The sequence below is a fragment of the Tachyglossus aculeatus genome, chromosome X1 (assembly GCF_015852505.1).
Source record: "Tachyglossus aculeatus isolate mTacAcu1 chromosome X1, mTacAcu1.pri, whole genome shotgun sequence".
NCBI classification, from domain to species: domain Eukaryota; kingdom Metazoa; phylum Chordata; class Mammalia; order Monotremata; family Tachyglossidae; genus Tachyglossus; species Tachyglossus aculeatus.
The window spans coordinates 121,146,695-121,170,490 of record NC_052101.1 but is presented as its reverse complement, the minus strand read 5'-3'; the positions used below and the strand labels follow the sequence as shown (position 1 = coordinate 121,170,490).

At 56.0% G+C, this 23,796-nt stretch overlaps 2 protein-coding genes across 3 annotated transcripts in view; one reads left to right on the top strand and one right to left on the bottom strand.

Moving 5' to 3' along the window:
- Positions 1–9,244: 9,244 nt before the first annotated feature.
- Positions 9,245–22,960, top strand: LOC119950049 (cartilage oligomeric matrix protein). Its single transcript, XM_038771971.1, has 19 exons — positions 9,245–9,522; positions 11,146–11,231; positions 11,469–11,520; positions 11,734–11,906; positions 12,033–12,170; positions 12,733–12,807; positions 13,059–13,217; positions 13,971–14,075; positions 17,892–17,999; positions 18,286–18,445; positions 18,733–18,851; positions 19,020–19,072; positions 19,435–19,628; positions 20,547–20,725; positions 20,924–20,972; positions 21,135–21,331; positions 21,616–21,788; positions 22,090–22,229; positions 22,449–22,960. The coding sequence occupies exons 1-19, from the start codon at positions 9,453–9,455 to the stop codon at positions 22,493–22,495; spliced, it is 2,277 nt and encodes a 758-aa protein (XP_038627899.1). The 5' UTR covers positions 9,245–9,452; the 3' UTR covers positions 22,496–22,960.
- CRTC1 (CREB regulated transcription coactivator 1) overlaps positions 21,326–23,796 on the bottom strand; it is a 102,339-nt gene continuing 99,868 nt past the window's right edge. The window contains exon 16 of one of the 2 annotated variants that reach the window (XR_005457331.1): positions 21,326–21,390. The gene's annotated coding sequence lies outside the window, so the exon portion shown is untranslated. Of the gene's footprint in view, positions 21,391–22,782; positions 22,845–23,796 lie in introns of those variants that run through there. The other variant, XR_005457330.1, reaches the window with a different exon arrangement.

Here is a 23,796-nt window from a genome sequence, read left to right as displayed (position 1 = left end):
CTGACTCCCAAGCCCGGACTCTTTCCACTGAGCCACACTGCTTCTCTACTTCTGCATGGAAGGAAGCAATGGCAAACCGCTTCCATATTTTTACCAAGAAAACTCTTTGGATACACTACCAGAACGATTGCAGATGGAGACAGGGTGTTCATGGCGTCACTATGGGTCAGACACGACCCAACGGCATAAGACAACAATTATCATTATTATCAATATTATCATTATTAGAAATAACATGTGCCCCAAAGGAGGACTGCACTGCTCTTGGGAGGGCAGGAGAGGGTGAACTTTGGCTTAGTGTTCTCCCCACATGCTCAGCAGAGCCTTGACCTGACCTGAGAAGGACACTGAAAGCAGAAGAGAAGTGCTTTAGCTGAAAAGAGACCCCACCAACTGATGCCACCGGAAGGCCTCCTAGAGGCAGTGTGGCTCAGTGGAAAGAGCACGGGCTTGGGAGTCAGAGGTCATGGGTTCTAATCCCAGCTCCCCCATATGTCTGCTGTGTGACCTTGGGCAAGTCACTTAACTTCTCTGAGCCTCAGTTACCTCATCTGTAAAATGGGGATTAAGACTGTGAGCCCCATGTGGGACAACCTGGTAACCTTGTATCTACCCCAGAGTTTAGAACAGTGCTTTGCACATAGTAAGTGCTTAACAAATGCCATCGTTATTATTATTATTATTACCCCTTCCCCAACCCCCCATCCCCCGACTCCCCTAGCCCTGAGGACCAAGCAGAGCAGCAAAGAGCAATCCAGATGGAAACCCCAAGATTTGGCCTTCACATTGCCCCCCGAGAAGATCAGCTCAGGCAGCTAGGGCTAATGTTAGCTGCAGCATGGGCCTACCCCTTTGCCTGGGACATCGGAACTGGGCCATTTGGTCAACATTTCCCAGCCATCTATAAAACTCAAAATAATCCCAGCTCCCCCCAGTCTCTCCCCCATCTCCAGCTGGCTCAAAGCTGCTGTTACTGTTTTAAACTCTTGCCAAGTCCACGGTGGTTTGGGGAGTGGCCACGGCTGCTTGGAGAAAGCCAAACTGGGAGGGGAGAGGGAGTCTGGTTGTGGCTCCACTCCTGGGGAGGCGGGGGGCGGGTGGGAGATCAGCATCCCAATGAGATGCCTCAGCCAAATGGGGTTCCAGGGCCTTCCTGGAAGTGAGGGCTGAGCTTGGGCTTCGGAGGCAGGCTGCCCGGGGACCTGAACGGTCCAGGGCTGGGTCCCTCCTGGCCTTCCAGCCGACTGCTTTTTATTCCTCTTCTTTCTTCTTCTTCTCCTTCTTCTTCTCCTCCTCCTCCTCTCTCTTGTTCAGGTAGCCTCCAGGTCCGGCTTTAGCAGGAGCCACAGCGGCCCTAAGTTGCCCGGAGCCAGCTGTCTCCTCAACACCAACAGGCATGAATAGCGAAGGAAAAAATGTCAGATGTTTCCTGTCGGGTCGTTTTACAGTTCCCCAAAGGGCAGATTGCACCACAGACTCAGGATCGCAGAGCTGGCCGCGGTGGTGGTGCTGGTTGGGGGGGGGAGAGAGAGAGAGAGAGAGAGAGAGAGAAGGAGCCCTGGAAGGCCTTCTTGGACCCCATCTGCAAACCTCATCACAACGAACTCCTGAAAGGAAACAGTCAAGCCACCAACCAACCCATTCTCCACTGCCAAAGCATGTCTCAGCCCTGTCTCCAGCCCCTCAGACCCCTCCAAAAGGGAAGGTTGCCCATGAACTGTCAGGGTTGGTGTGGGGCACCAACCAGAGAAAGTGAGGATCTGGGTCCTGGGGGGTAGAGGCAAGGTGGTTGGGGGGGAGTTCTTCAGGGAATGGGTCACACCTGCCCCTGGGAGCCCAGGTGCTGCCCCTCCACCCAGTTTCATCTGCAAAGTGGGTGGGTCTCACGGTCTTGGTCCCCATTTTGCAGACGGGGTGGCTGAGGCCCAGAGAGGCAAGGTGGCTTGCCCAGGGCCACACAGCAGTTGGGTGGGAAAGCCTTCTGACTCTACTATGCCACGATGCTTCCCCACACTGGCCCCCGGGGAATGGCTACTGAGGGGGTGAAACCAGAAGCACATGGCAAGGGGTCATCACTGAAAGAGGCCTTCCCAGACTGAGCCCCCTTTTTCCTCTCCTCCTCCCCATCCCCCTGCCCTACCTTCTTCCCCTCCCCACAGCACCTGTATATATGTTTGTACAGATTTATTACTCTATTTATTTTACTTGTACATATTTACTATTCTATTTATTTTGTCAATGATGTGCATCTAGCTTTATTTCTATTTATTCTGATGACTTGACACCTGTCCCCATGTTTTGTCTTGTTGTCTGTCTCCCCCTTCTAGATTGTGAGCCCGTTGTTGGGTAGGGACCGTCTCTATATGTTGCCGACTTGCACTTCCCAAGCGCTTAGTACAGTGCTCTGCACACAGTAAGTGCTCAATAAATGTGAATGAGTGAATGAATGAACAGAAGCTCAGTCTCTGGATCTTTATTCATGGGGACCTAGCCTGGCCTCCATTGGACTTGCCCAGGAACGAGGCCTTCCGGCTAGAGTTGGATAGGAGGGTATATGCTGACTCTCCCTCACTGAATAGGGGCATCTCCCACAGCATACCCCCACACTTCCAAGCTAAGCATGCCCAGGAAGCAGCCACCTAGGCAGTCCAGTGCTGAGAATGTGTTTGGAGGGGGGGTGTCTTCCACCCACTTTGGAGAACATCATTTCTGTAAACGTCCATCCCTTTCCTGGCACCTTCCAAGTCCTGCCCGCCCCTCGTGGGGCACAGCTCACCAGTGGCACTTCCCCAAGAGGTATCTCTGGGCCACCACTGGCCATGCCTGAGCAGGAAGCACCTTGCATTGGCCAGGGGCAGCATCGGCATTGGGCTTTCCCAGGTGCCACAGACCACGCCCCAGGTCTACCCCTTGAGACCCGTAGAAACTGCCCCCTACCATGGGAAGCCACCAAACCCACCGAGCTGGGCCATTCCTTGCCCCTTGCTCCTCCCTCCCACCCCATAGCTCCTACACTATCTCTGTTCCTGAACCCTCAGTTTGGGTCAGACACCTAGGAGGGCAACAAGAACCACAAGCAAGGAGATGATGATAATGATATGGTATTTGTTAAATGCTTACTATGTGCAAAGCACTGTTCTAAGAGCTGGGGAGGATACAGAGTGATCAGGTTGTCCCACGTGGGGCTCACAGTCTCCATCCCCACTTTACAGATGAGATAACTGAGGCACAGAGAAGTGAAGTGACTTGCCCAGGGTCACACAGCAGACATGTGGCAGAGATAATAATAATGGCATTTTGCTAAGCGCTTACTATGTGCAAAGCACTGTTCTAAGCGCTGGGGAGGGTACAAGGTGAGCAGGTTGTCCCACGTAGGGCTCACAGTCTCCATCCCTATTTTACAGATGAGGGAACTGAGGTACAGAGAAATGAAGTGACTTGCGCAAAGTCACACAGCTGAGAAGCGGCGGAGTCGGGATTAGAACCCATGACCCCTGACTCCCAAGCCTGGGCTCTTTCCACTGAGCCATGGCACACTGGCAACCCACTTGGTTCCCACACCCTCACTGGGAACTTGCCCCTTCTCTGGCAGGGAGACTTCGAGACCTCCTGATGGGGCCCCTCCCTTGCCCGAAAGTGCACGCATGTTTGTACATATTTATTACTCTATTTATTTATTTATTTTACTTGTACATATCTATTCAATTTATTTTATTTTGTTAGTATGTTTGGTTTTGTTCTCTGTCTCCCCCTTTTAGACTGTGAGCCCACTGCTGGGTAGGGACTGTCTCTATATGTTGCCAACTTGTACTTCCCAAGCGCTTAGTAGAGTGCTCTGCACACAGTAAGCGCTCAATAAATACGACTGATGATGATGTGTGTTCGTGTGCACGCCCGCGCGCGTGCATGTGTGTATGCACACGTCTACGTGCAAGCACACCACCCTGTCTGGTGGTATTTTAGCTGCGGTGGAACGGCGGTTTTGCAGAGAATTTGAGCTCCCTGAGCAGAGGAGCAGCAGGTGAAGGTCGAGTCCAAGGAAAACAGGGACAGGGATGTGACCTCACCTGGCCGGGGACCCTCCGTGCTCACTCACCTCTCAGGGTCGTCACGGAACTTGGGACATTTTTCCCCCTTGGAAGCCGTCCCCACCAACCCCCGACCCCTGACTCCAGGAATCCCCAAGGGACCAGGCAGGAGAAGTCCCCTCTCTGAACTGAAACCGTTTAAGAGCAGGAAAGCCGGGCTTCCTGGCCATCACTCTGCTGCTATGGTTGTACATATTTATTATGGTTGTACATATTTATTACTCTATTTATTTATTTATTTATTTATTTTACTTGTACATTTCTTTCCTATTTATTTTATTTTGTTGGTATGTTTGGTTCTGTTCTCTGTCTCCCCCTTTTAGACTGTGAGCCCACTGTTGGGTAGGGACTGTCTCTATGTGTTGCCAATTTGTACTTCCCAAGCGCTTAGTACAGTGCTCTGCACATAGTAAGCGCTCAATAAATACGATTGATTGATTGATTGATTGCGCTGGTCCCTCCCCTCCTCTTCTCCTTCCCCACCTTGGCAGGGCTCAGGTTTCTAGCTCTGCCCAGCCCACTGCTCTGCTCTACGGCGGGACAGTTTGCTCTGGGCGGGGAAGGACTTTGACTGCCATCTCCCTTCCAAGTCAAACTCAAGACTCCCCCTTTTTCAGTTGGCTGAGTTGTTCTTGTTCTACAAATTCCCACCATCCCCCACTCTTGCGCCAGTCGGCAAATCCCAGGTCTTGGATGGTATTAATAGCCCTTTGTAGAGTATAGCATGCTTTATTCTCTTCCCACGTAATAGTATCAATAATAATAATCATAGTAATTGTGGTATTTGTTAAGTGCTTACTATGTGCCAGTAAGTCTTTTAGACTGTGAGCCCACTGTTGGGTAGGGACTGTCTCTATATGTTGCCAATTTGTACTTCCCAAGCGCTTAGTACAGTGCTCTGCACATAGTAAGCGCTCAATAAATACGATTGATGATGATGATGTGCCAAGCACTGTACTAAGCACCAGGGTAGATGCAGGCTAATCAGGTCAGACACAGTTCCTGTCCCTCATGGGGGCTCACAGTCTAAGGGAGGGGGTCCCCATTTTGCAGTTGAGGAAACTGAGGCCTAGAGAAGTTAAGTGGCTTGCTCAAGATCACACAGCAGACACGGGATGGCCCTGCCCCCGGGTCCGTATTGTTTTCGCTAGGCCATAGTGCTTCCCTTCACATCATAATCATCATCATCATCATCATAATGGCATTTATTAAGCGCTTACTACGTGCAAAGCACTGTTCTAAGCGCTGGGGAGGTTACAAGGTAATCAGGTTATCCCACGGGGGGCTCACAGTCTTAACCCCCATTTTACAGATGAAGGAACTGAGGCCCAGAGAAGTGACTTGCCCAAGGCCACACAGCAGACAATTGGCGGAGCCGGGATTTGAACCCGTGACCTCTGACTCCAAAGCCCGGGCTCTTTCCACTGAGCCACACTGCTTCTCTACAATAATCTCATTTTACAGATGAGAAGACTGAGGTCCAGAGAGAGTAAGTGATCTGCCCAGGATGACCCAGAAAGTCTGTGGCAGAGGTAGGACTACAACCCAGATCTCTTGACTTCCAGTTTGGTTCCCTGTGTTCACTTTTTAGCAGGGACTGTCCCGCCCAGTCACGCAACACTGAACCAGCCCCCAAACAGTGCCCGTGTAAGAGTGTACAGACCTCTGGCTGCTCCCTTGCCCACCTTTCTCCCCACCTTCCGAGTAGGAACACGAAGTCCATTGTAACAGTGGGCCCCCGGGGAACTCTGACTGGCCACCCAGGAGCTGAGAAGGGGGCACAGTTTGGAGGCTTCTGGGCGGGAGCTGACTACTGCTTCACATGGAGGTTGCAAAGCAGCGTGAGAAGCAGCATGGCTCAGTGGAAAGAGCCCGGGCTTGGGAGTCAGAGGTCATGGGTTCGAATCCAGGCTCCGCCACTTATTAGTTGTGTGACCTTGGGCAAGTCACTTAACTTCTCTGAGTCTCGGTTACCTCATCTGTAAAGTGGGGATTAAGACTGTGAGCCCCTGGATCACTCAGTGTTTAGAACAGTGCTTTGCACATAGTAAGTGCTTAATAAATGCCATTATTATTATTATTATTAAAGGGGATCAATCTTGTGGCTGCCTTTGTGGGGGGGGGGGGTCCAAGGAAAACAGGGACAGAGACCTCACCTGTCAAGTGACCCTGTGTACTCGCTCACTTCTCTGGGTCACTGACCCAGGGGAGAGACTGCAGTGGGCCTCCCCCTCTGCCCCTCTCATTCCCTCAGAGATACCTGCTGCAGGGTTGCTATTGGGAGCAAAAGAGGAGAGAGGAGAGAGGGAGTGAGTGGGAAAAAGGCAATAATAATATTCTGACTGTATGTGGAGTTTTGATTGTTCCCAAAATTATCACATTTTATCCTCATGCCATTCCTGTGAGGTAGGGATCAGTCTCCAATTTTACGTCAAGTCATTCTGTGGGAAGAATCTTTGGGTCAGAAATTGGAAACGTGGTCATGATGAATGAGCTGGAAACAGAAACCCAGGGCCTGGATGGAAGGCAATAGAGTGAAGTTCTGGAAAGGGGCTGGACCAACACAGGGAAACACAGGGGACTGTGACTAGGTATGGGAGCTGCTGCCATTTAAGAGAGGCCCCCAGGAGGATTCGAAGAGGCAGTCAGGAAAAAAGGAGACCTAGCCAGGAAAAATGTACGTGTGAACCGACATCTGCGTATGCAAGAATGTGTGCTCCTGTGTATTTCTAACCAAAGATGTCTGTGTATGTGTGTATACAAGGATGAGTGCTCATGTGCGTGTGAACCTAAATATGTCTCTGTGTGTGTGTGTGTGTGTGTGTGTGTGTGTGTGTGAGAGAGAGAGAGAGAGAGAGAGAGAGAGACCAATCCCAAACCTGGACTCTGGTTGTTGAAATATGACAGAAGCATCATTGAGCAAGGATGAGAAATTTGATATCTTTCAGAGGTCCAGGATGGCCAGGGTGGGGAGGTGGGAGTGGAGAACCCAGATGTCCCAGGTTCCTGGACCAGAGAGAGTCTCCAGGAAAATGACATTGGAACAGCAAATGCAGAGGGCCTACTGGTGGGCGGAGCACCAGACTCAGCGCTTGGGCAGCAGAGCTAGTAGACATGATTCCTGCCCCCTCTTCCTTCCAAGAGAGACCCCAAAGAGGCAGGCAGAATTCAAAAAGAAGAATCTCTGGGAATTGGCTCCAGAGCTTCTGGGCTGGGCAAGAAGTGAGGAAGAAAGAGTAGGATGAAAGGGGCTCCAGATCACAGGCAGGTGAGCAGTGCCTCAGAGGGAAAGGAATACAGGCTTAGTCCTTAGCGATCAAACACAGGATGGAGCAGAGGCAGAGAGAGAGAGACAAGCAGTTACCAAGCCTAGGAAAAGCTCCCTACTCCCACACAAGGAGAGGAGGTAGTGGGTGGCGAAGAGACCCAGGGATTGGGACAAGCACAGTGCAGAACCCTTCTGAAATCCCATTCTTCCCCAAGATCTTCCCCAGTTGATTTGTAATCTCCCCATTTGATACTTCCCAACTGTCATTTCAGGACTTTTGAGCCCCCAAGCACTTATATCTGCTGTGTGACCTTGGGCAAGTCACTTAACTTCTCTGAGCCTCAGTTCCCTCATCTGTAAAATGGGGATTAAGACTGTGAGCCCCACGTGGGACAACCTGATCACCTTGTACCCCCCCCAGCGCTTAGAACAGTGCTTTGCACATAGTAAGTGCTTAACAAATGCCATTATTATTATTATTGTTATATACTCACCAGCCCCCCAGTACCACACATGTACAAATCTTTACTCTGTATCATATCCTCCTAGCTGTAACTTATTAGAATGTCTGTCTCCCCCCCACTAGAGTATAAGCTCCTTGAGGGTAGGGATTGCATCTACCAACTCTGTTGCACTGTCCTTTCCTAAGTGCTTAGGATAGTGATCTGCCGACAGCAGGCACTCAATAAATACCATTGATGATGATGGTCCAGGGTGGAGAAGGCTTGCAGCTCCAGTTCTTCCTCTTCCTGCTTCCCAGTTCTGGACTGTGCAGGAAAGAGGAGTAGGCAGGGCACATTTTGGAGGGCCACCTTGGGGAGAAAACTTGGAGCTTTTAATTCCTCCCCTCTGGGTACTGGCTTGGAGGTACTCCCTCCCCACAGTGGCCCAGGCCCTTGTTATTTGCTTGGCCGTTCGGGTTTTCAGGGGGCTCGTTTTCCCGGTGAGGGCCCCAAACTCTGTGACATCCCTCTCATCCCCCACCCGCAACAGTGATAGCGGGCTCTGGCGTGGGCTGCTCCCAGTTTCCCCCTGAGGCCTTGCCTGTGTCTGGCCAGGCAGGGAAGGAAGATGGGGACGGTGTAAACCAAAGGTCTCAGGACGGGAAGGCGCAGGACGACCCCACTCATTTCCTTCCAGTGTCCGGTGGTGATCTTCCAGTGTCTACGTAGTGGGGGAGAACTAGGGAGAAGGCACTGATGTGGGGTGACGGGGTCCCACGAGCCGGGCCCCTCCTCGAGGGGCACTTTTTGTGGACGGAGTGAGGGGTGGGGGGTCCCGGCGGCCGCGCCGTCCAAGAAGGGCTCGACCTCATCATCAATCATATTTATTGAGCGCTTACTATGTGCAGAGCACTGTACTAAGCGCTTGGGAAGTACAAATTGGCACCATATAGAGACAGTCCCTACCCAACAGTGGGCTCCCAGTCTAAAAGGGGGAGACAGAGAACAAAACCAAACATACTAACAAAATAGAATAGATACGTACAAGTAAAATATGTACAAACATATATACATATATACAGGTGCTGTGGGGAAGGGAAGGAGGTAAGATGGGGGGGATGGGGAGAGGAAGGAAGGGGCTCAGTCTGGGAAGGCCTCCTGGAGGAGGTGAGCTCTCAGTAGGGCCTTGAAGAAAAATATGGAACGCTTCACGAATTTGCCCGTCCGTCCCGTGTCCCCGAGGCCCCCAGGCCCGGAAAGGCGCGGGGCCCGTGGAGGGGAAAATGCCCGGGGGGCCAAAGAGGCGGCGCCCCCCCGTCCCCCGCCCCGCTCCCCGGCTCCGTGCCCGCGCCTTCCTGCGGCCGGCGGGGCGGGGAGCCGGGAGCCGGGAGCCGGCGCAGATGACTGCATTTCCCGACTGTTTACTTTTTGCTACTTTGCTGGATCTGCGGGCTGGGCAAGCCAGCTGTGACGTCCCGCGCCCGGGCCCGGGGCGCCGAGGGGAAGGCAGGGACGCGCCTTCATAAATAGCAAACCGCAGCCACCGATGGGGAGCAGAGACAGCGCCGCCGCCGAAGCCGCCGTCTAACGGTATCCTCGCCCGGAGCGGCAGCTGCAGCCCAGCCGGCCCCGTCTGAGCCCTGGGAGGCCACCATGCTCCCGGCCCCCGCCTGCGCCCTTCTCTTCAGCCTCGCCTGGCACCTGGCCTCCGGCCAGGCCATAGGTAAGAGGCGCCCAGGGCAACGGCCGGCCACGCGTGGCGAGCCCGCTTCTCATCATCAATCAATCGTATCTATTGAGCGCTTACCGGGTGCAGAGCACTGGACCAAGCGCTTGGGAAGTACAAGTTGGTCTCGCCAACCGAACCTCTGCTCGCTTTGCGCCCCTCACGTCGCTCCTCTCCCCGCACCCACCTGGAGGCCATCACCTGCCCGGCCCTGGCCTAGTGGAGCGGGAGCTTGCGGGGCTGCGGGAAAGGAGGGTGGGGCGAGGGGGTTCGGATGGGAGTCGGACTACTGAGGCCCGAGAGTACGGGCCAGCCGCACCGCGCGTGGCCCCGGCTCTACTCCGCCTCTGGATGAAGGGACCTGCGTCCCGGCACAGAGAGACCTCTTCCTTCCTCCCTTCCTTCCCCACTCCCTTCCCCCTTCCCCTCGCCCGCTGTGGGGCGGAGCGATGACCTCTGGGGACCGGGAGGACCTCTGGGACCCGGGCCTCAGTTTCCCTTACTCTCTGCGCGCCTCAATTTTTCCGCTTGGGCCGGGAGGGAGGGAAAGGGCTTGACGCGGCTTGGGCCGGGGGGCCTGAGGGCTCCTCTTTCCCTTAAACGGGCCAATATCTGCTGGCCTGAGGGCTCCTCTTTCCCCTAAACGGGCCAATCTGCGGGCCTGAGGGCTCCTCTTTCCCTTAAACGGGCCAATATCTGCGGGCCTGAGGGCTCCTCTTTCCCCTAAACGGGCCAATCTGCGGGCCTGAGGGCTCCTCTTTCCCCTAAACGGGCCAATCTGCGGGCCTGAGGGCTCCTTTTTCCCCTAAACGGGCCAATCTGCGGGCCTGAGGGCTCCTCTTTCCCCTAAACGGGCCAATATCTGCGGGCCTGAGGGCTCCTCTTTCCCCTAAACGGGCCAATCTGCGGGCCTGAGGGCTCCTCTTTCCCCTAAACGGGCCAATCTGCGGGCCTGAGGGCTCCTCTTTCCCCTAAACGGGCCAATCTGCGGGACTTCGGCCGGGGCTCACGCCGCCGTACCTCCTCCCCACCACGGAGAAAGGGGCTTCCCAGCTGAAAGTGTCAGGACCACCCCCACCGCCCAGGTCCGAGCCACTCGGGGCTCCCCCTCCTCTCGAGCCTCAGCATACTTGAGGAGCTGGCACAGCATCCCACCCCGTTCCCTACTCACCCTCTGCCCCCTCCCAACTTCCCGGCAGCAGGGTTGCAAAAAGCCTCACCTTCCCCCATTCAATCAATCAATCGTATTTATTGAGCGCTTACTGTGTGCAGAGCACTGTACTAAGCGCCTGGGAAGTACAAGCTGGCAACATATAGAGACAGTCCCTACCCAACAGTGGGCTCACAGTCTAGAAGGGGGAGACAGAGAAACCAGGAGCCAGGACTTCTTCCCGGCTCCGGCCCAGTCACTCCCGGATGTGGGAGCTGAAGCTTCGGGGCTCCCCTTGGGGAGCAATGCTCCCGAAAGTTTGGAAATTTGGGCGCTGGGTCAGGGGCTGAATGATGGTCGCGTAGTGGGGAACCGGGTGGGCAAGTAACCCTGGACTCCGGGCAACCCCGACGGCCGCTGCCACCCCCTGGGACTGGCCTGCCTCACCGCTTTTTCCTGCTCCGCCGCAGGTGGAGAAGTAGCTTCCCAGATGCTTAAGGAGATGAAGGAAACGAACTTCGTGCTCCAGGAGGTGCGGGAGCTGCTGAGGCAGCAGGTGAGGAGTCGTTCGACTGTCGGACCCCGGGGTAGGGACCGCGGAGGAGGAAGGGCCGGGGAGCGGATGGCCAAACCCTCCTTAAGGGTCGGGGGAGCGCTACTCCTTCTTACGGGGTTGGGGGAAAGGGTCTTAAATCAATAAATCTTGATCATCCCTGTCCCTTCCAGGCCCCCTGAATCGATCCGAGCTTCCCCCCCCCCCCGTCTCTCCCCCCTCCCCCGTTTCTTTTCCTAGGTCAAAGAGATCACTTTCCTGAAAAACACCGTGATGGAGTGTGACGCCTGCGGTTAGGACCGGACCCCGGGGGCCCGTGGGGGAGGACGGCGACCCAAGGGTGGCAATAGGGAGGGGCCCATGTTGGGTAACGGACGGGGACTGAGAGAGACAACGGGACGCGGGTGTCGACACTGGGGGGCGAGGAGGTCCCAGCGGGAATCCCGGTCTCTGACGGCCCCACATTCAATCAATCAATCAATCAATCACTGGTTTTTCGGACCAGGAATGCATCCGGACGCCTCAGTGTCCTCGATCAGCGTGAGACCACTGCAGCGCTGCGACCTCAACCCTTGCTTCCCGGGTGTGGCCTGCACGGAGAATGCCAGCGGTGTCCGCTGCGGGCCCTGTCCACCAGGCTACAGCGGGAACGGCTCCCACTGCGTCGACGTGAACGAGGTCCGGGCGGAGGGCGAAGGGGGTAGGGTGGAGCCCGCTCGTGACCGGAGAAGCGGCGGCTCGCCACCCTTCTCTCCCCCCTCGGCCTGATCTAAAGCTCAGGATGTCCTCCATTTCTGCCCCTAGTGTAACGCGCATCCCTGCTTCCCCCGGGTCCGTTGCATCAACACCAGCCCGGGTTTTCGCTGCGAGGCCTGTCCCCCCGGCTTCAGCGGGCCTGCCCACGAGGGCGTCGGGCTGGCCTTCGCCAAGGCCAACAAGCAGGTGAGGGAGCAGGGCGCGAGGGTGTGGAAGTGATGGCGGCGGTTGTTCCGGATGGCCACCAAGTCGCCGGGCGACTAAAGAATTAGTCAGACAGCATGTGACTGCCGAAAGTTTTAATAAAGTTTTTATTGGTAAGGCCGAAGACCGAATAGGGGGTAATGCACCCGGCGGGCTCATTTCCTTAAGGGAAAAGGCCCCGAGTGCCCGATACAATGGGCTTATATACTGCTGTTGCTGATCACAGTGTTTGGTAGATTTGAAAACAGTGGGGACTGGATTAGTGCAGATTTGGTACAGAGCTGGGCGGAGTCTGCCTCCTTACTTGGTTTGGTTCCTGCACCCAGCCAGTGGGCTGCAGGGTCTAAGGCCCGTACCAGATATGGCAACAGAACCACGTACATTCAAACAATATCTGCAACCCTTCCATGGTGCATGAGGGACCCCCATCAGAAGGGCCAGCGTGGGGCTGTTGAGGGTGTGCGTCCGGCAGGTGCCCCAGATGCCTGTTGGCTTGGGAGCGTGTGTGCGTGCGCTTCAACTGTTCCCCTATTTTCCCACGCAGGTCTGCACCGACATCAACGAGTGTGAGACGGGCGAACATAACTGCGTCCCCAACTCCTTATGCATCAACACGCGGGTGAGTGGCGCCGGAGAAGTCGGGGTCGGGAGCCTAAGCCCAGATGGCTTATGTTGCCAATTTGTACTTCCCAAGCGCTTAGTACAGTGCTCTGCACATAATAAGCGCTCAATAAATACGATTGATGATGATGATGACCCCCGTGGCCCAACGTGGAAACTGTTGCCCGAGGGAGCTTGGGAGGGAGGAGGGAGGAGAGCGGGCCCTGAGCCCGGCCGCTCCTGACCACTTTCCCGTCCCCGGACCCGCAGGGCTCCTTCCAGTGCGGGGCCTGCAAGCCGGGCTTCGTCGGGGACCAGGCTTCTGGCTGCCGGCGGCGGGTGCAACGACTCTGCCCTAACGGGGAGCCCAGCCCCTGCCACGAGAAAGCTGAGTGCATCCTGGAGAGGGACGGCTCCACCTCGTGCGTGGTAAGAGAGCGTGGGGGTTGTAGGCCCGGGGCGAAGAGGCAGGGGAGGGAGCTTGCACAAGCTCCGCCGAGCGCCTCCGAGTACCCCGGGAGCCTGTGTTCTCTATTCGGGATCTGGGGCCACGTGGGCAAGCAACAGGGTGTTCAGGTGGGAGTAGCTTCGACATATGTGGTCATGCGTGTCCCCTTTTAGACTGTGAGCCCACTGTTGGGTAGGGACTGTCTCTATATGTTGCCAACTTGGACTTCCCAAGCGCTTAGTACAGTGCTCTGCACACAGTAAGCACTCAATAAATACGGATGATGATGATGATGCGTGTGCAAGGGGATATTGCACATGAGAAGCAGCGTGGCTCAGTGGAAAGAGCCCGGGCTTTGGAGTCAGAGTTCATGGGTTCGAATCCCGGCTCCACCTGCTGTGTGACCTTGGGCAAGTCACTTAACTTCTCGGAGCCTCAGTTCCCTCATCTGTAAAATGGGGATGATGACTGTGAGCCCCACGTGGGACAACCTGATCACCTTGTATCCCCCCCAGTGCTTAGAACAGTGCTTTGCACATAGTAAGCGCTTAACAAATGCCATCATCATCATCATCATCATCATATAGAGGTGTACAAGCATGGGCCTGTTTAGAGGGGAAGGGAGGGTACCAGGTGGGGGCTGGGCCCTTCAAGGGTGCCTTGGGAGGGTTTGGGGCAGTGCCGCCCATCCAACCCGACCCCATGACGCTTCCCTTGGACACTCTCCCTCGCAGTGCTCCGTGGGCTGGGCCGGCAACGGGCTCGTGTGCGGCCGGGACACAGACCTGGACGGCTTCCCGGATGAGAAACTGCGATGCCCGGACCGCAAGTGCCGTAAGGTGAGGGGGACACTCAGAGGAGGGCTCAGCCTGGATCGGAGGACACTGGGGTAGGAAGGAAGAAGGGTGGGGATTGGGGGGAGCCTGCCTCACCCCCATGATTATATAGAGGGGATGGATTTTTAAGGTTTGATCCAATTTCACCTCATCTTATCCCACCCTTCTTTTCGAGAATTAAGCGTAAGACTCTCAACCTCTCCAGGTGAATTTATAAAAAAATTTCAAGTATTTCTAAAACACATTCACTGCCCTAATGGACTTACGTCGATTTACCTTACTTCTGCCAGGTTGACAAGTCCATTTACTATATCTGTGGGTTGAATGTTACTGTCTCCACGGTCCTTTTCTAATGAGAAGAATCGGCAAATATTTTGGAAGAGGACAGGGCCAGATGAACGCAGGAACTTTCGGAGCAGCAGTCCCAGGGCCTTGGGTTTAGGGAGGGCCTAGATGCCCCCTCAGGATGCTGTTACACCTCCTCTTGACCCGACCAACATGTCAACTGTTTGGGACATTATGAAGATGGCATCCAAAGTAGACCTTCCCCAAATGGCCACCATGCATGTAGCAACGTCAGAAAGGGCTGGGTGGAGGTGGTGTCCGTCTGCAGTATCGCTGCCCGACTACCCCTCTGACACTGCTTGTGGGTGCTGGCCATTTTTTATTTCTCCGTTCTGTAAAGGAGAAGGCTGCCGAGGGAGGAATGATACCAATGGTGGAGACCGTGTGAGACACTATGAGCTGCTCCGGCTGCCCCTCATTTCCTCCCGCACCTTTGCCACCCTGTCCTGACGTTACCACGTGGGGCTGGTCTAGGGTCGTGGGTTGTTGCTTTAAAAGCCCCCATCCCTTGGCTGCTGCTTCTGCCTCCTCCTCCCTCCCGCCTCCTCCCGATTTTCTAGGTTGAGAGAGGTTTATTAAGCAGACCGTGAATAGAGAAAAAGAGCATTTGATGTCGTTAAGAGAGTGCTTGGAGATCAAGTGGGATGTAAGGGGAAGTCAAAACTCGCCCACTACACTATCTACTTTGGCTATTGTATCGCTCATTAGTGGGTGAGAGGGCTGCAGACTGGAGGCCCCGAGTTGCCTCCCTGCTCATAACCGGCCTGGCGGTGGGATGTGAGTGGGTTGACAAGCCCTGCTTTCTTGCTCGGAGACAGCAGCTGCTGCCCTGATCCCTCCCTAAACCGCTTCCGCCTGTCTCTGGCTGCAAGGAAATCAAGTTTCTCCCATCCCCTCCTTGATCCAGGCCCCCTGGCCAGACCCAAAATGCAGGGTCTGGGGCGGTGTTGACTTGTGTGTGTGTGTGTGTGTGTGTGTGTCTGTCTGTCTGTCTGTGGGGGGAGAGGGGAGGGGTGTGTGTCTGTGTGTGTGCGTGGGTGTGGGTGTGTATATTTTCCCATATGTGCGCATGTGTGTGTGGGTGGTGTCTGTGTGTCCCAAGGCATATGTGTGTGTGTGTGTGTGTGTGTGTGTGTGTGTGTGTGTGTGTGCAGCTGCCCGTAGAGTGAGTGCAGATAGTTGTTTGGGCACTCGCTCTGGGGGCAGCAGGACACATATACACACACACATCAGGGCACATGCGTTGGGACACACACACACAAGCACACTCCAGGAGAGCTGCCCTGCTGTGCTGGCTGGGACTGGGAGAGGACTCTCCTGCTGCTCCTCTTCCCTGCCCAGCAGCCTCTTCTGTTTTGTGGGGAGCAAACCACAGGCAAAGCAGGAGGCAGGGGGGGCCGGAGGAGGAGAGGCACACCTGGAAACACCATTTGGTCACGGTCAGGACTGCACTCTCACCCATGCCTAAGCCTCTCCCTTTCCCCATCATGGCCATAGTTTGGGGGCGGGGGAGTCCTCCTGACTCCCGCTCCCATTTGCTGATTCTGCCAGACAAAAGGCTGGTGAGCCCCGGCTGCCCAGCTGGGTATGCACAGAAAACTGAGGCCACCCGCGGTTCTCTTTCGCTCTATCACCACTCTGGCTGGGAGACGCTTGCTACTGTGTAATGATGGCATCAAGTCACATTACATGTGATGTCATCAGCATCATGGATTTTGTGAAGGGCCTTGCAGAAGGGGGCCAAGGCTGGGCCCCAGCTGTGTTGGATTCAGCCCTGGAATAGGATAACTGGAAGGGTTGACAGTTTGTATAGAATTTCCTTTCTCCCCACTCTGTAGAGTCTGATGTTTCCTGTGCTCATCTCACATGCAAGGGCAGATTTAGCATTGTGCTGCCAACAGGCACTAAATCTATTGCCACGCCTTTGTTGATTAGTTAATACATCTAATACATCTTTCTCTTGCTTTTTTCTTTAGCTCATTCTTTTATACTGAGTTGCACTCATCCTTTCTCTTCTGCTATGCTTATTTCAAAAACAAAAGAAAAGTTCTTTGGCACAAGTATGCGACCAGGTCGCTCTGGGGACAAGTGCACTTTTGGGCCACTGCAGTCTTGCCAGGAATCAACTGCAAAGATTATTTTGTTGTAACGTGCTCGTTATTTGGTAGGACGCAAATTGCAATGGAAGAAAGTATGCCGAGGGACATCATTGCTTGCCTGCGTGCTTTGACATTTCCTAAGTGCTTACAATGTGCAGGGCTCTGTAGTAAGTGCTGAAAAAGGTTCAAAGAAATAGATTCACACAGGTCTCTAGCCCACAGGTGAGAGGCAGACGCACAGGGAAAGAGTAACAGGTTAAATTCAGTATTAAAGATCCAAAAGTCCCTAAAACAAAGAATCGTGAAGAACAATAAACAGAACATGAGGCCATCGCTGCTAGGAGGGACTGGTCCTTGGACTCCTTCCCGTTCCAGTCATCCTTGGTGGAAACTACCACAAGCTTCCCCACGTTCTGACAGTGGTAGAGAGACCCTCCTCGCCCCGCTCAGGTGGCAGGCTGAGGAGGGTAACGAGAAATGTTTGTTGGCTGCCCTTCTGCACCTTCCAGCTACAGTTGGGTTTACTAAGCTCTGAGGTCTGGGCCAGTGTAATTCTTCACCCATTCCTCACTCCCATGGAGGGCGGCAAGGGGAGGTGGGGAGCTGCAATGGCGGGTGGCCCGGAGGCGGTGGTTGCGCCTGTGGAACCCTACTCTGTGTAGTCTGAGCCCAGAGGGCTTGACTACTTCCATCCTTCACCCTTCTCTTCTGAAAAAATGGCCACCACCCCCTTTCCCCTCCCCCAAATTTGCGATCTAAACCAGGGCCTTGGGAAATTGCCTCCATGGGTCGGGGCTCACACCCCAGAACCGAAGTTTGGAGATGGTTAAGCTTGGCTCGGTGCTGGAGTCAGATACCCTAAGCTAAGCAGGACACCCGAACGAGGCGGTGAGCATCAATGGGCTGAGATCTCGGTGATTTGGTCGTTTACATCCACTGGGGAAGTCATGTTTCCAAAGAAACACTAGGAATAATAAAAAACATAAAAAGCTAAAATAACCCCCCAAACCTGAAAAGTTTGTCCACATTAAAGTCCTCTGGTAAAATTACTCCCTACATCCGAGAAATATGGTAGTGACAGAGTGGGAAAAGGACCCAGGAGTTTAGCTCCCCCAGCACCCACTCACCCAGGTGTTGGCTCTCTGGATCATCATCAACCATCATCAATCGTATTTATTGAGCGCTTACTGTGTGCAGAGCACTGTACTAAGCGCTTGGATGTTGCTTTGGGAGGAGTTGGCAGCTTGGCGTGCCACCTTCCTCCACACGAAGCCAGGGTCCATGACTGGAGGGCCGGCCTCTGATCCCCAGTGGAGGTCTCCCTGCTTCCTGGCTTCTCTGTCCCAGACAACTCACGGCCTTTCTCCATACTCAGGATAACTGCGTGACAGTGCCCAACTCGGGGCAGGAGGATGTGGACCGGGATGGCATTGGGGATGCTTGTGACCCTGATGCCGATGGAGACGGGATCCTCAATGAGGAGGTATGGACGCGGGGAGGGGGCCGTGTGTGCGCGTGTGTGTGTGTGTGATGGGGAGAACAAGGACTAAGGGTCGCAAGAGCTGGAGAAGCCCTTTCCCCACCTCCCACCTATATAAAGGGAGGGAGGGAGGGGGAGGTGGAAGAGAGGGTGCCTGAGCCAGGGTAAGGGAAGGCCAGACTGAAGGAAGAGGGCAGGGCAGCACAGCTCTCTGGCCCCTGCGTGTCGGCGATGTCCACAATGCCGTCGAGAGCTCTGGGTGATTCCCCGCCCCCTCCCCTGCCACCAGGATAACTGCGTACTGGTGCGGAATGCCGATCAACGCAACGGGGATGGGGACAAGTGGGGAGATGCCTGTGACAACTGCCGAGGGGTGAAGAATGATGATCAGAGGGACAGAGATCACGATGGCAAAGGGGACATCTGTGATGACGATATCGATGGGGATGGTGAGTCCTGGGGGAAAAGGGGTGGGTGGGGCGGGGCTGGGCTGGGCAAGTCAGCACACCTAGGATTTTCTGTGTTCCCTCTCGCCCCCCTTCCCAGGAAATGATCTCTTTCCCCTTATCCCTCTGCTTTCTTTTCTCGGCACCCTTCCCTTCCCCACCCTTTCTTCCCCTTCCCTCCATCCTCACTCCCACCATGATCAACCCCACGATCCCCTTCCACTTGCCCTGCCTCCCTCGGGGCTCCCGGCGTGACCACTCTTCTTTCCGATTCATCCCCCTCCATCCAGGGATTAAGAACGTTGAAGACAACTGCCCATTAGTTTCCAACCTCGACCAGAAAGACACGGACCGGGACAACGTGGGAGATGCCTGTGACAACTGCCCTTCCGTTGACAACCCCGACCAGGTGAGCCCCTCTCAGGCAGAACAGCTCAAGGGAGATTGACTTGGGCTGCCTGAGGGGCCGGTCCTGGGGGAACGGGAGGGGCTGCCTAGTCAGTGGGGATGGGGGAAGAGCTCAGGGGGTCTCCAGGGCCCTGACCGGGCCCCCACTCGGGGGGCTTTGTCTCTTCAGAGTGACGTGGACCATGACCTGGTGGGAGACGCGTGTGACAGTGACCAAGACCAGTAAGGACTCAGTAGGCACCACTGTCTGGGCACATGTGGCCCACAGGGTCCCCATGGCCATGCCATGGGGCACGTGGCTCCCAGCCCGGAGCTGGGGCCAGCTGGCCTGGAGGCGGGGCACCCGACCTAGAGCTCGGCAAAGCCCGCCGCGGGCTTCAGCATTCCTCCCTGCTGCCCCTGCCTCAGAGAGATGGGGCCGAGCCCCTGGGGCAAGAAAGGGGGCAGATCTCTGGGTACCCAGGAAGGCCGGAGGGGGCTCAGCCCTTTGCTTCCTACTCGGATGGACCCTTGATCTTGTCTGGGTCTGCGGGGGCCGGCCCCCCAACCCCCCAGGCTCCTTGACTGCGCTTTCTCTCCGCCAGGGATGGGGACGGACACCAGGACTCGCGAGATAATTGCCCCACAGTGCCGAACAGCTCACAGCAGGACACGGACCAAGATGGGCAGGGGGATGACTGCGATGATGATGATGATGGGGACGGGATCCCAGACAGTGCGGCTCCCGGCCCAGATAACTGCCGCCTGGTCCCCAACCCGGGCCAGGAAGATGCGGACGGTGAGCGGGGCAGATCAGCGGGGATGGGTCCAGGGTGGCAGGGGCTCCCCAGGTCCCACCTGGGGGCAAGGAAGAGGAGGGCGGGGGGCCCCCTCAGGCTCCCCAGCGAAAATCAGACTTCGAGCAAGGCCAACCCAAGTTAGACCCGTGGTCCATCCAGCCCCCAGCCCTGTCTCCATGGCAACAGGAGGAACCGTGGAGGAAGCTTGGGCTGGTTGTGTTCCTGAACATCCATCCTCGCTGTTAGGGGTGGATCATCCAACACCCCATAATTTTTTCTCTCATAGCCCGCTATGACTTTAATAATAATAATGGTATTTGTCAAGCGCTTACTATGTGCCAAGCACTGTTCTAAGCACTGGGGTAGATACAAGGTTACTAGGTTGTCCCACGTGGGGCTCATAGTCTTAATCTCCATTTTACAGATGAGGTAGCTGAGGCACAGAGAAGTGAAGTGACTTGTCCAAAGTCACACAGCTGACAAGTGGTGGAGCCGGGGTTAGAACCCACGACCTCTTAGTCCCAAGCCCGGGCTCTTTCCACTAAGCCACGCAACTCCCAACCTCTCTTTCGAAGCCACTGATATTTTCAGCCTGCAGGAACAAATTCCATATGTTTACCACCTGCTGTGTGAAGTGTTGTCTTTTGTTTGTATTGGTCCTCCCACCTTTAAGCTTCAGTGGGTGGCCCCCCTTCCTGGGGCTGGGGGTCGGGGGGAGGAGATCGGGAGAACAGCAATTCCCTGCCCAGCTGGTCCGCAACCTTCCCCGTTTGGGCTCTTTCAATCACGTTCCCTCTCAGCCAGTGCCTTTGCAGCCCAAGAGTCCTAACTCCTCTTCAGTCTCGCCTCAGAAGGAAGCATCTCCGCCCGCAACCGCCTCAGTGATGCCTCCCCGCTTGCCTTCCCTTCTTCCCTAGGCGATGGAGTCGGGGATGCCTGCCAGGGTGATTTTGACGCAGACAAGGTGGTGGACAAGATCGACGTATGTCCTGAGAACGCCGAGGTGACATTGACCGACTTCCGGGCCTTCCAGACCGTGGTGCTAGACCCTGAGGGTGACGCCCAGATCGATCCCAACTGGGTCGTCCTCAACCAGGTAGGAATGAGGGTTGGCTGGGGTTCCCCGGCATGTGACCCAGAACCCTCGACCCTTCTGTGGGACTGTAGCCTGGGCTTGACAGGTTAGTGGGGTCGGGGTGAGGGGGCAAGGCAGAGGGAAGGGATGCGTTCCATTTCCCCCACCCCCACGCCGCTCTCTGATCTGACTCTTTCTCTCCCTCCCCGCTCTCCCCAGGGAAAGGAAATCGTCCAGACGATGAACAGCGACCCCGGCCTGGCTGTAGGTGAGGTGGGGACCAGGGCACCGGGGGTGGGGACAGCAGGATGGATGGGGACCTGGCGGCCCCATCCTGTGGCGGAGTAATGAAGTGGGGAAGGAAATGGGGTGGGGGCAGCGTCGGCCACTGGTGATGTTTGGAGGCCGGCTCTCATTCCCCTTCCCCCAGGCTATACGGCGTTCAACGGTGTGGACTTTGAGGGCACCTTCCACGTAAACACGGCCACGGACGACGACTACACCGGCTTCATCTTCGGCTACCAGGACAGCTCCAGTTTCTACGTGGTCATGTGGAAGCAGAAGGAGCAGACCTACTGGCAGGCCAACCCCTTCCGGGCTGTGGCGGAGCCAGGCATCCAGCTCAAGGTATGGACCCTCCGTGTTCCTCCTGTTCCTTCCCCCGCCATTTTCCATCCAGGCTCGCCCTGCCAGATAAATCAGGTGAATGGTGAGCTTGAAGCCCCTGGGACTGGCCCTCCCCTCCATTCCTATTCCTGATGCTATCAGTGGAAATGATCCACCCCGCTGCTCTTGTTGGGCTGGGGTCCTCCCCTCTGGGGAGCGAGCCCCCCACCCCCGCAGGCTCCGTGGGGGCATCTTGCCTCCCCAGAGCTAACAGGGGCCTTTCTGGTGGTGGGGAACGGCAACAGGCGGTCAAGTCGCAGACAGGCCCCGGGGAACAGCTGCGCAACGCCCTGTGGCACACGGGGGACACGGCCAAGCAGGTGAAGCTGCTGTGGAAGGACCCACGCAACGTGGGCTGGAAGGACAAGACGTCATACCGCTGGTTCCTGCAGCACAGGCCCCAAGTTGGCTACATCAGGTAGGAGCCCCTCCCTTGGTCTTCTGGGACCCACCCGCTGGTAGGCGAATCTCTGTCTCCTCCTTTCTTCCCCACCTGCTCCCCAATCCTGGGGCCGGCCAAGCCCTAGACCACAGCATTGGCTCAGAATGCACCAGGGTCAGAGAGCCAGGATCGGGATTGGGGCCGGATGGTGGGGAGCCAACTGCTTGCTTCTCTTCCTTCCCCTCTCGGCTGAGGGCGGAAACGGTGGGGAGCCCTTGGCAGAGGAGCAGAAGACTGATCCCGGTGCCCCCTCTCCCCCCTCCCCTCCCGCTACCAGAGTCCGCTTGTACGAAGGGCCTGAGCTGGTGGCCGACAGCAACGTGGTGCTGGACACAACCATGCGAGGGGGCCGGTTGGGTGTCTTCTGCTTCTCCCAGGAGAATATCATCTGGGCCAATCTGCGTTACCGCTGCAATGGTGAGGAGTGGGGCTGGGTGGAGCTCAGTGGTAGGCCCGGGTACCTGTGGGGCCTGGACGGGCAGCTCCCTTGGGCCATTTTTGAGGTGGTCCCAGAACCTGGAGCCCCAGCTTCCTTCCTGCTCCTGAGACCCTACGCTGGGTGGGGGAGAGGTAGTCTGGGGGGCAGGGTGGGGGGCAGGCCCAGTTCCTAGCCCTTACCAACTCCTCTCTCTTTAGACACCATCCCTGCGGACTACACATCTTTTCGCCAGCAGCAGAACTAGCCGGGGGCCCCAGCGGCAGAACCGGCTTCAGCCCAGTGAAATAAAAGGCCCACCTCACCTGCTCCCCTCCACAAACACACACTGCTCTCCACTCTCCCAACCACCCCTCGTGTAAACACCCGTATGTACCACACCACTAGATCCCTCCACACCACGCTGCCTCTGCCGCCGCCAAGCGCTGCAGGATGCACACAAGCTGGGACGACTGGAGGGTGCGGGGTCCTCTGGCCATGTTGGTCGGCATCCCAGAGCGGCCATCCCCTGCTCCGCCCTGAGTGGAGCAAACAGGCCGTTCGGCTTGTTCACCAGCTGCAGGGAAGGGGCTCTGTGGGACAGGGGGCCAGATACCCTAACCCCAATACAGGGAACCGGCCGGGAGCAGGAGAGAGAGAGAGACAGAGAGAGAGAGAGAGAGAGAGAGAGAGAGAGAGAGAGAGAAAACAATAAAGGCCTTGGTGCGTGGGACCTGGCTGGACCTGTCATTGTTGCCCCTGGACCCCAGTTCGAGAGCCACCAGGAAAACTGTTGGGAGAGCTGCCACAGGAGATGGGAGTGAGAGGGGGCATCCCTCCCATGCCCTGCCATACCTGCCTCCTCTCCCACACGGTTGGAGGAGCTCTGATTCAAGGGCCTTTCCCTGCTGTTGGCCCCTGACATTGCTCTGCTCCTCCATGGCAGCGAGTAGCAGTCAAATCTATCTTCTCCCAAGCTCCATCACAAAGAACACCTGCCACCCCCTTCTGCGCAGCTCCTGGATTGGGTCTGAAAGGAGGGACTGATGCGGGGAAGAGCATAGAGGAAGGGAAGGGAAAGCCCGCTCCTCCAGAATTCCTCTGTCTGGGCCCAATTCTGGCTCTGAACAATGGGAAGAGCAAGCAGGGAAAGGGCAGGTGCTGGTAGCTCCCTGATGGGGCTCAGAAGCCAATAATGGTGCAGCTTTTCCTCCTTCCTCTCCCTCAGCGGGGCCCAGGTATCTCCCTCCTGGTCCCCTTGCCTCTCTCTTTCATTCATTCAATCATTTATTGAGCGCTTACTGTGTGCACAGCACTGTACTAAGCGCTTGGGAAGTACAAGTCAGCAACATAAAGAGACGGTCCCTACCCAACAACGGGCTCACAGTCTAGAAGGGGGAGACATGGGCTTTTACCCAGGCAGCTCCCAGTTCCCCAGCTCTGGTCCCTCCCCCAACCCAAGGAGGGCGGGGACAGGTATCCGGACCAGAGCAGATGTCTCCGAAGCAGATAACCTTCGGTTCCCCTTTGGAAAGAGGCTGAAATAGCAATTTATATTTGACCATCAAG

Excerpts from the sequence above, each read along its gene's own strand:
- LOC119950049 (XM_038771971.1), top strand. The coding sequence starts at position 9,453 with ATGCTCCCGGCCCCCGCCTGCGCCCTTCTCTTCAGCCTCGCCTGGCAC. Across the intron at positions 20,973-21,134 it reads CGACCCCGGCCTGGCTGTAG|GCTATACGGCGTTCAACGGT; the intron begins GTGAGGTGGGGA and ends CCCTTCCCCCAG. Across the intron at positions 22,230-22,448 it reads TCTGCGTTACCGCTGCAATG|ACACCATCCCTGCGGACTAC; the intron begins GTGAGGAGTGGG and ends CTCTCTCTTTAG.